The sequence below is a fragment of the Symsagittifera roscoffensis genome, chromosome 10, assembly GCF_963678635.1.
Source record: "Symsagittifera roscoffensis chromosome 10, txSymRosc1.1, whole genome shotgun sequence".
NCBI classification, from domain to species: Eukaryota; Metazoa; Xenacoelomorpha; order Acoela; family Convolutidae; genus Symsagittifera; species Symsagittifera roscoffensis.
Window position 1 is genome coordinate 34,573,431 of NC_087071.1, and position 12,551 is coordinate 34,585,981.

The 12,551-nt window shown below is 35.7% G+C and overlaps 1 protein-coding gene across 1 annotated transcript in view; it reads left to right on the forward strand.

The window, feature by feature from the left end:
• LOC134855408 (cholinesterase 2-like) overlaps positions 1-12,045 on the forward strand; it is a gene marked incomplete at its 3' end in the record, with an annotated part of 66,292 nt that extends 54,247 nt beyond the window's left edge. The window contains 2 exon segments of the mRNA XM_063871919.1: positions 10,815-10,957; positions 11,847-12,045. Coding sequence (XP_063727989.1) covers positions 10,815-10,957; positions 11,847-12,045 — 342 coding nt within the window.
• Positions 12,046-12,551: the final 506 nt, after the last annotated feature.

Genomic DNA, 12,551 nt, shown 5'->3' on the forward strand with positions numbered 1-12,551 from the left:
ACATTAAACACAAACCACGTACATCTCATGCACCTTGGACAAACGGCTTAGTCGAAGGTATGAACCGTTCATTACAAGAATATCTTAGATGTATCATCAACGGAAATGATACAAAATATACCGAATGGTCAGCAGATGTAAAATTATTTCCCTTAGCGTATAATTCACAAATTACGACAACTTTAGGAATGTCACCATACGAAATGGTTTTTAACCAAAAGCCACGCAAACCAATAATGTTTACAGCGAATTCTCATAAAAACGCACAAGGTTATTGTCAACCAAATAAAGACTCAATTTGTTATAACCTACCTTTACATACACACGATGAAGATCATTTTCATCACCCACAAATTCTTAAACTAGCCTCCGGTACACACACCGAATGGATTCTAAATAGAGATAAAAAACACAATGAAATTTATCAAAAAATAACAAAAAAGTTATTACAAAGACAAAACATTAATGAACAAATCAATTCACGTTTTACACCAGCCTCCGAATTAAAAATTGGAACATTTGTTTTAATACCTAATTTTAATACACAAAAAGGAATTTCTAAAAAATTACAACCCCTTCGAAAAGGACCATACCAAATAATTGCAAAACCCACTGATGTCACATATAAAATTACCGACTCAAACAAAAAAGAAATCGTTCAACATCGAAACAACCTATTACCTTATTACCCAAAAGAATACGCACTCCGCGAATTAACTCAATTATAAAAACTATAAAATATTCATCCCCCAATCTAAAATTTTAAAGAAAGTGGAATTTCAAAAGTAATTTCAACATTATACTTCACTATCTTGAAACCTTCGAAACATTTTTCATTTACATTTTTCAAAATAACATGCTGACAAGTACGTAATAATTCTAGTTCAAAATAGACCAATAGGATTCATCCAATCCGCCACTTTCTCTAACTCAAACTAAGATCAATTAGACGAATAATCTAGAACTCCAGGCACATCTCTAACTATAACTTTACAACCTCCAGGTCAAAAATAAGCAAATCACTCCAACTTGACAGCTAAAATAAATATCACCATAATACCGTACCCCTCCCTTATCTAATAACCCAAAGATCAACAATATTTCCCCAACTCAGACCACGAATACCCCCAAAGCAAATTTGTTAACTTAGCCTAAAGTAACAAAATGAACATTTTAATTAGCCTAAAGTATAAAAATCTCACCATACCCCGGATCATTTGACAAACAAAAATAAAGAAAAAGACGACCTCCCAGTCACCATGAAAATTGCCCCCAACAATTTTTTACAGAACTCAACCCACTTGTCAAAAAACTAATAAATAATCCGACCACGCTAGAAAATCGCCTCAAACAGCAAAAAATATTCGACCAAGAGATCATTTCTTAAATGCTCTTCTCTCAATCAGTTACTCAAATACTCATAAATCTTAAACATTTTTTTACAATACTTGAAACCTTTATAATATTTCTTTTTGATATACTTGAATCTTTTCTAATAATCCTAATCATTTTTTGTAACATTTTTTTAATTTTCTACACTATACTCGAACTATTCCTCCAACTTTCCAAAACCCTTGATTACATCCACAGGTACGAGTCATATAACTTGTCTAAATGATACGAACAATTTTCAGTAGAACCGATATTTTTTTATTGTTTGTAATTTTCATAACATTTTTATCATCCCTCATTTTGACAATATGTAAATGTATAAAGAAAGCAATCTTCACATTTGCCCTAGCAACAATCCTTCTAATTCTTTTTTTGGAAGAATACTATAATAAACATAAACCTTCCCACTAAAGTAACAATTCAAAAATCCATCAAAAATTGCTACCCAACAGTCACAGAATCAGTCTTCACCGACATCATCCCAAGATAACCAAACACCACCTTCAACTACTCAAAATCCTCAAACATCTACGCGAATTTCTTTTCAAGACAATCCATACACTTTTGAAGAACGACATGCTCGTTTATCAGAACCACTAGAACCAGTTCAACGACAAGCACCTTTAAGCGAACCAACATATAACCTATACCCAACACTACCACAAGAACTAAGTAGAATAAGAAATCCTAGTCAAAACCAAAATACAGTCGAAATAAATAGACAAATTATACATCCTCGACGAAACAGAAATTTTCAAACTCCACGAGTTCATTTTGATATACCTCAATCCCCATCACAAAACACTCCAGAAAACCCCATTGGTATATTACCAGAAACCCCTACGCTTCTTTCACAACGTAGCACCTCAAGCCTACCATCAGATTACTTAGGTTCAACACCAACATCTGAGCAAATACGTGAAAATCCTTTCAACCCCACAAACCAAACATCACGATTTCCATATTGGACTACACATTCATTTACACAAGGTGAACCAAATTTAGTCAATGACCCCATAGATATTTCTACGGATACAACAACATCCTCATCACTACCAGAAACATTATCACTACCATCAACACCATCAATAAGCCAGATTTCACCACCACCTTTTAACTTAAATTTTCCAAATAATCTCGACGCCAGATATCGAGAACAATCATCAATAAATATTCCTTTAAGACTAGATTGGAATACATTTACAGCACCTCCACCATTATTTGGACAACATCAAGAAAGTAACCGCCTTCATAACTGGGCACTTAATAGATTACAATATCGCCAAGATATTCACAACGATATCCGTGATCACAATATTCAAATACTCCAACAAAACAGTTTACAATTAAAGTTTGAAATCACAGTTAAGTTAAACAATATTACCCAACATCCCTACCCATTAAATCCACCTAACATAACAGCTCAATCACTACCACCACAGTTTATAACTACTGAAGTAATATACAAATACGACAGATATACCAAAAACACAATTGGCTACATTACATTTTATAATCCATACTCAGGATTATCATACACATGTATATTCTAAAATTATTAATTTTTCTCCAACTCCTTTTTCTAGTAATCTCAAATCAAAACATTAACCCTTCCCCTCGTACAGGACCACAAGATTTATTAGTAACACATTACGATTGTGAAGAAAATGAACAAAAAACACTACATAAATATGCAATAAATCAAGTATCACAATGTGAAACAGAACCACAAGCTATAGAAACCACAGATGTAATAGCAACACTCTATTCAAAAGCCCGAGCAACAACAGTTACAGGTTATAAATTCACAGCAACATTTTCCGAAAAGAAAGTACATTGTTCACAAGTCTCGAACGGAAACAAAAACCGACTTGACCATGAATCATTCTATCAAAGTAATATAGAACGTCTTTTACATCTCAATCCCGACGATTGTAAAAATGAATTACTTAGACTAAACATCACACAAAATAAAAACTCCCAAAGAAAGTTAGTTAATTTTCAAGTTTTTCCAGACTCTGTACATCAATCACAACTTGAAAGACACCAAGGACATATAAAACTAGACGAAAAATACCCGTATAACGGCGCACACGGACGATTAACCTATGACCTACACGATAAACATTGGATACCACACATTGGTATAAATGACCCATCAAACTGCAAAGCAGACACAAAAAATAAAGGATACCAAGAAATAATGTTTTTTGATTGGAAAATACAACTCGAAAAAATACAACTAACACGAGATTTATCAGATAATACAATGATCTATCAAGGAATCCGATTACCTTGTAAAAATGATCAAGGTTATTGCGACCCTACAACGAGAACACAAGCAACAATTGTTTGGTTCCCCGAAGATACATGTACAACATTTCAAGTAGCAAAAATACACGCTCGTATGATAAAATTTCACGAAAAATATTTTATACAATCAATTCCATATGAACAAGTCCATCCATCACGAAAACTAAGTTCTAATTTTAGAAACATAGACAATATAGAAAATAAATTGACACGTTTTCAAATATATCAAGAAACAGAACTTGCATGTAAATACAGGAATCCACTTCACAGAACACAATACTCTGAAATATTAGTTGAATACGAAAAAGCATTCGACATGACCACTGGAAAAGTAAAAATCGACCCATATGCCACAGGTCATCCTCCAAACGAAGGAACATCCTATATACCAGTTAATTTTGAAAAAAGCAACGGACAACCTGGTTGACATCTAAAACCCCATGACACCAGAAGCACACGCTTACAAGAATTATCACTAATGAATACTACATATTTCGGTAATATCCACTATGATATTCATTTAGATATGAAACTAGATTATACAATTAGCCGAATTTTTCAAGAAATGTCACTCTCCGAATTAGAAACACTACACCAACTATGCGAATTAGAACGAACACAAATATTACAATCACTTGCACTAGCAGTATTAAAAATACCCTATGCAGGATACTTATTATCTGGAAATAGATCAATTTTTTTAGACTATGAAGGAAACATCTTATGGTTTTATACTTGTACTAAAAAAGTATCACCACTATACGTTTTTGAAGATAAACGATGTTATAAAAGAATCCCTATCTTTTATAAGAATAAAGTACATTTCGTGGATACACTTTCACGAAGAACCTATTTCTGGGATACCGCAGTCCCATGTGGATCAGAAAACAGCCACAATGTAGTACAACTAAACCCTGATGAAAATAAATATTATCTTCTCACTCCATATCCCACATTAATGCAATCACTCAAAAAATTTTCACCAGAAAGCATTCGCGCTATTGCTCGAAACCCAAATATAGACTTACAATCAATAGGAATCTATTCAAAATCAGATATTCAACATCACATTAGAACACAACAATTCCAAGAATTATTAACACAAATGGACACTATACAAAGACAATCAATAGACCAAAATTTACGCAAACTTGCAGAAACCGCAGGATTTGCCGATATCTACACGCAAGACTATAGCGGATATTTTAAAGACATTAAAGATTATATATATCTAAACGGTGAAAAATACCGTCCCCAAGATATATCACCAATTAACATTTTTAGCTTTGTTACACTCAAAAATGAGATCCTCGATTTTCTAGGATGGCCCTACTACATCTTAGAAAAATTGACTATTTTATACGCAATGTTTAACTTTATTGGATTTCTTTTCTCACTTTTAAAAGGAATCTACAACACATGTGCTATACACACACAGGTCAATCGACAAGCAAGTGTAGCACGCATACTCTTTGCAGGATTTTTTGGAATCTTTTCTACATCTATAAACAAAATTCTTTTAGACGCACAAATAAAGGAATATAACACAAAAATAGCAACACGACAAAATACATACGACGAAGAACATAACAATGTAGACATAACGCCAACGGCACCACAATTACCACCCCTACCAAATAACCATCCACTATCCCTAGTCCCACGAAATTTTCGAAACTTAGCCATCACGCATAATCCAAATTTTCGACTCACCACATCACAAAGTCCCATTCAACATATAATGACACACCAGTCACAAGATGATAATACTTATGAACAAATTATTGAACAACCCCATACCACCGCTTTTCAGTCTCAAAATAATCATTTTTTTAGCCCACGATGAGCCGCCAACTTGGATCACTACACCGATCAAATTCCCACCCAACCAATCTTACCTCCCCAATCCCAATAATACCACTTTTTGCTTTTCCGCCACCCGATTTTCCCTCTAGTAATGTAACATCAGGCATGAATTCCGACACTAATTCACACATCTCAGTTTTATATTCCATCTCACAACTCAATAACCCGAATATTGAAACCCCCGATGAATTTGCCGACTCAGAACCATCCCCATCCAATAATTTTCATAACTCTTCTAATTTTTCTCAACCCCCTTTTCAACCCATATTATCCAATAACCCTGACCCAATCACCCCCACACCCTCTTATGCTTCCCAAGTTACCCCAACCTACTCCTCATACCATTCTGACCAATCATCTCATTCTCCAGACACCCCCCGAATCTCCCCAGAGCTAGATAATTTTATTACCCTTCAACAACAACCCTACCACCTTAATACCCCAACCATAAACCAAATCTCCTCCACAATAAATTCATCCAACCCCCCTACCCCTACACCCTCTTCAAATTATACTGAATCATTAGCACCATCATCCACATCAACTGAATCTTCACTCAACACTAATAGAGCTTACCGCACTTTTAAAAGAAAGTTCCCCAACCATCCTTTCCCAGCAAAACCAGGAACAGCCCGTGAATACATCAACCACCCCAAGCATACTAACACAAAAGAATTTTTAGCCATCACCTTACCCTCATTCCCACAATACACCTTAAACACCCCCCACGACACTAACGAAACACGCAACTTCGTAGATGAATACGTTTTAATGCCCACTCTCTCTTGGACCTCATATTATCATTTTACTAACCCTCTTTGCTTACCATTATCTAACACTCACATCGATATAGAGCGAAATACGGACATGCTATATCGACTCACTACACCACTAACCGCTAGACAATTTACTTACGTTGGATATAAAAAATCACTAAAAACACACACTGCACCTAGAGCTAACGAATATACACTTGAATACTATGATCACAACATCATCAGAGCTAACCAAGATCAATTCTTAGACGACGATCGCTTCGCTAATCCACAAATTACCGAGAAATTTTTCATCAAGACACCATATATATTCACACTAAACATCTTCGACCGAAAGTTTGATCACATTATTTCAGAAGCACTAACAGACACACAAGCATACGAAAGTTTCAAAGAACGCTTCCAAATATTTTCACTAACCTTTCATTTCCTTGCACCACACGAAAGAGATTTACACTGCTCACACGATATTATGTTGCGCACTAAACAAACCCACACATATAGTTATTATCGCTTCATCCAAAATCACTTTGACCTACACACACCCTCTAGACAACCACACCATCGTTTTCAATTCATTAATTCCAAATACACTTCACCATTTTTCCTAAATTTCACATATTGTATTAAAGACACTAACCTCCATGGTATTCTTCGTAATTATGACCCCATAACCCAAATGTACATCTTCTGTCCCATCACCAAGACCTTCAACGCCGAAGAATCCCGACCCTTCCTTATCCCACACGAGTTTGTACAACCTATAGAAATCCCAATTTTAGAATTCATCCACAACACTAAATTCAATCACAAATTATATAATCTAATCCAAAACACACCTTATGAGTTTGCAGTTGGCACTGAAGAACTAACCACTATTAAGGCACTTCAATTGCTTTGGCCACTGCTTCAGACTAAAAATATCATCCGCATCTTAGCTAAACTACTAACAACTTCAGAACTAATTCACGACATCTTCCCCCACGGTTTTTTCCCCGACAACTAACAGGTAAGTATAAATTAAATGAATATAACTAACTAATTGAAATATTAAAAAACTCACCATACTTTATCCATGTTTTCCTTAGATTTTTAGCCTTCATCCGACGATCACCTACAAAAACCACAAAAAACAAATAAAGATCGCAAATTTCATCAAACAGACTTCAACAATTCTATTAATCTCTTACACTTATAAATTTATAAATTTAATACCAATGCAGTAAATTCATTTCTAAAATTTTCCCCACAAGCAGTAAATTTAATTATGATGAAAATTTGTAACTTAAAATTCCCCCATAACTAGCAGTAAATTTCCAAATTCTATGCAGTAAATTAATAAAATGCAATTGCAGTACTAACCTTTTGATATTTTCATTCATTCGCACAGAAATTCTATCCACACTCGCACAGCTCGCCCACGAAGAATTGTTTAAAATAATGAATTTCAGTTTCAAGTTTTCACACTCAACAACTCTAACATATAATAACATGTTTCAAACTTTCCTTTAACCCGGTTGGAAAGGAATCATATACTAAACAAAACTAACCAACGCAGCTTACTAAATACCACAAATCATAGAATAACAGCATGACTAAGAAAAGGAAACCAACGGTACCCAAACCGGATTAACCCAGTTTAAAACTGGATAATTTATTCTTTTGAAGACTATTATAAAGTCTAAGAAAGAAATAATAAAACACAAAAAAGTCGAAAGACAAACCCATACCACGAACAATTTGCTTTTTGGAAAAAGGACATAACCAACAAGACATAAGAAAAACCACAACAAACCCAACATAAAACGTTGTCACATAACAGGACCCCTCACAAAAACCGCATGAAATCATACTCCCACTCCTGGCCTAACCCACCAGGAAGGACGTCCTGAGCATGCTCTATAGCCGGCCTAACCCACCGCGCTACATCCACGCTTTGTGACCACACCACTATTTTTAATAAGAGCTACTCAAGTGTGAGTAACTCTTCAAAATAACCGAACTAAAACAAAAAGCTTTTGTGAAAACATCTAACTAAAATCATAATTAAAAAATATTAAACTAATAAATGTTTTATAAAATGTAAATTACATTATGCAATACATAGATCAGAATACAACAACAAGGACGAACATCTAAAGACAAAACGACCCCACTACACTCGAGAGAGAATGACCAACCACAATCGATATGCCACTCACAATCACAACTCAAAGGATTTAGAGTACGACTTGACTTCGCAGAAAAGGACTTCATTGAACTAGACCAATGACCACCTCGATGTTCAAGTATACGTACAGATCCGAGTAACCAGGCATCCCCTCCACGCACAATCTCCACGCCATTCCCAAACTAGACCAGACACAAAAGAAGTTCTCCACGCAGAACAGAAAAACCTGACATAGCCAACCATTCTGAAATCAGATTTGAGTTTGTTGCGAAGACTTAGTCGTTGTCACTAGAAGACACAACGTCTTATGTCTCTAACTCCAGCTTCCTGGAACTTCTTTAACAAAAAGGAAACAGAAGAAATAAGATGTTCGCCAAACACCAACTTCCATCATCCATCCTTCGAATTGCAGAAGAACTATTCTAAAAAACTCTGTAAAACCCGGATGGGTGGAACCTGATCTAAACTACATTTTATGATTGGATAATTTAGATATTTTACCAATGTAAAGTATTTAATTTTAACCAATCATGATCCATCTAACTAACAACCCACTTATTTGTAAGTGCTGAAGTTACTTGTAATTTCAGCACCAGAGAGATTTGAATTTAACTTAGAAATTAGTTGGACTCTCCCGAGCACTTCAGCAACCGCAATAAACCAGTATACCCTAGATCTATTGAGCCTAGCAGAGACTAGTTAAACAACCTGAGACTAGATAGTATAAGAGTAAGATTAGGATCGGTATTAGACTAAGAAGTTGCACGAATCTATCCGGCCGAAAATAAGATAGCGTGACGAGCAGACGGTGTACCCTATCCGAAATTACTCTATGAGTTAACCAACTCGGTTCTAACTCAGTTCGCTAGCTCTTTGGATCATTCAGGGTTCCCCCTTCCTCACGTCAGCATAAAAATCAATTTGACTTTTCTAAACCTATACGGTGTTCATTCCTAATTTTTAAAACCACTCCTCACAAGAATCCTAAATATTATATAAGACTAATCAGTCCGCAATACCAGTCCGCCAAACCAAAAGATTCTCATAACCCATCAAGAGATCGACCTCTTGACAACTCAAACGGTCTAGCTCAGGCATATTGGCTTCTTCGAGTTACCCGCACTGGAGTTCCATGGATAATAATCGATTATATTGCCATTTTTTAGTCAGTATTGAGATAGGGACTAGTTTGAGTTTATATAATTTATATGAGTTTGTTTCTTTCTGTCTGGGGACCTGCTGTTGTTACCTTGCGATCTCTATTGTCCGGTACGAGCTAAAACAGAAAGGTGCCGTAGGATTTAGATTTGATGCCTTACAGTTGCTTTGCAATTAACGTTAAACAACTATTCTTTTCATTACTGTACATTCTACAACTTCAACAGTATCTATAAAATTACAAAATAATCGATTATAATCCATCAAAAATGGATTAATTATATATTTTTTTTTATGCCAATATAATCCTTTATAATCGGTTGTAATCAGTTATAATGGATTTTTTTCGAAAGGTTAGTCATAAAGTTGACAACTTTTTTTCCAAAAATATCGCATTTCCTGTTTAGTACAGTTGCTACGTATGAGGTTTCATAAAATGTTACATTTCACTTTTCAATTTTTTTAATTTTTACCCCGTTGACCCCCTCCCTGTTTACACCCCCCCCCCCGTTTTCCTCCCTGTTTAAACCCCCGCCCCATTGACCCCCCACCTCCCTGCCAGTTTACCACGCCGCCATTCGCCCCCTTCATTGGGGGTTATTTATTGGTAGACTTTGGGGGAGGTGGATTTTAAAGATATTAACTTTCTAATGGTTTACAAGAGCTCCAAAAACATTTTTCATTGGAGAGAAGTTTGGTCATCAAATTGCAGTAGTTTGTGACGACTTGAGTGGCAAAATGAGTTACCGGTTGAACCGTATGAAACCGAATGTCTCTATTCTATGATAAGCCTACCCAACAAGTTGGGGTTATGTAGTAGAATTAACGTTATGTTACCTATTGCTACCATTCATTCTACCATTTTTTAAACTATTTTACTCTTCCGCGTGTTTAATTGCAAAGAGTCAAAACCATTTGGGACGTTTGTTCATGACTTCTCATGATTCGTAATTTTAATTATTTATTTTCTGAAGAATTATTTTGGGTTGTGACTTTCACTTAAGAAGAGTTTGCCGCACAAAATTGTAAGCAACTTGACTCGCAGCTTTCCCATATTTTCATACTCTTAATTAAACACTAAAAATCTAAACACTTTGAATTACTAAAAGAAGAAAAGCCACAAAAACTTTTCTTTCCAGGTACTGGGCGAACTTTGCGCGTACGGGGAACCCGAACAGGGAGAGTAAGTTTGTGTACCAGCAGGAGTACTGGCGCAGATGGCAGTCCAAAGGGGGCAGACAGAGGACAGCTGTACTCAATACAAACCAGTACCTCCCTCAGGGTAGGGGTTGCTTTTCATATCATCCCGGGTTAATATCATCGTTCATAACAAAGTTTATAAAACAAAGTTTCAAGAAAGTTTATAAAAAATTTATAAAAAATTTATAAAAAAAGAATAAGAAAGTTTGGGAGAAAGTTGTAAAGTACGGGAAACTTCCTACAAATCTTATCAGAAGTTCTAATATAGGGGGAAGTTTTGAAGGATGGTCAACCCGGGATAAAACAAAGTGCCAATATGCAAATCTGCAGGACGGTTGAATAATTTTTGATGTTCCGTGGTTAAATGCTCCGCCCCCTGCAAAAAAAAACAATTTTGGATCATATGGAATAAAGATCGCTCGCATTAGGACGAAACCCTAATAGTTAGAACTGCCCTTTAACTTGTCACGGTGCACTTGTCTTGTATATCACCGCCAGACCTCAAACTTTTTCAATGAGGTACTTGACTGTTGAAATCAAAGTACTCAAAAACAGATTACTAAAAAGTGAAAAAGAGAACATCAGCTTACTAAAAAGAGAAAAATAGCAATCCAAATTATTTGAAAAATATTCGCTTGAATTACAAATTGAAAAAACGGATTCTCAAGTTTTTTAAAAAATCTTTTGAACTACACTAACTCGAACTTTCTACTTTGTCAAGATTTGTAGATATTTTAAGGATAACATTTCGGACCCATGTGAACACTCTCCTTCCTAAAACTAAATGGCAAATTCAATCCCTGAGGCCTGTATGAACTATGCTAAAATCTCATTGACTGAAAAACAAAACTTTATCACGTGAACAATCTCTCTCTCTCCAAACCCCCCCCCCCCAAATTTTGCCCAAATTGAGGGAGCCGAGGTTGTTCACTTGGTCCCAATCTCGTATCGTGACTCTTTCCCTTCTTCAGACTATGGTCCGTTCCCGAAGCGATGTGCCTTTTGGAACAACCTGGAGCCCAAATTCAGCCAGAACACCCTCTGTGACCCCATCAACTCCAGAGGAACCAGGAACTCATCCTCAGGCAGCAGCTATCAGAAGTCACCTTCACCCTCCATCAAGTTCAAATATTACTTGACAGGCGGGATTTTGGTTATCACGAAATTATGGTACTGATGAAGAAAGATGTGAATTGAAAGGTGTTAATTCAGGCAGGGGCGGATTTAGGATTTTATCGAGGGGGGGGGGGGGAGGGGTCGGTTAATTTTTTTAAAATAAATTTTCGAAAGTCTTGAATAAATTGATAATTCGAACACTGATAAAAAGACCCTATTTTGGCCAAACTTTCGGCGCCGCTGGCAAAATTTAGAAAAAAATGCCAAAGAAAATGTTTTTAGGCATTTTTTGGAAAAATTTGACCGGAAAATTGCGTGTTTTTTGGCACGCACTCACCTTCAATTTAGTATATATTGGCTCCGAAGAGACTTTAAGAGAAATTTTAATAATGGTCGACCAAAAAGAGATAAGAGATGTCATAAAAAGGTCCAAAGCGGAAACCCTTTGGGTGGCAATGGGTTTTAATTCCCGTAAATCCGCCCTTATTTTATTTAATTATTTGTAACAAGTTGACTATAATTTATTAATTTTTCGATTTATTTTTTTTTGTAAATAGTTT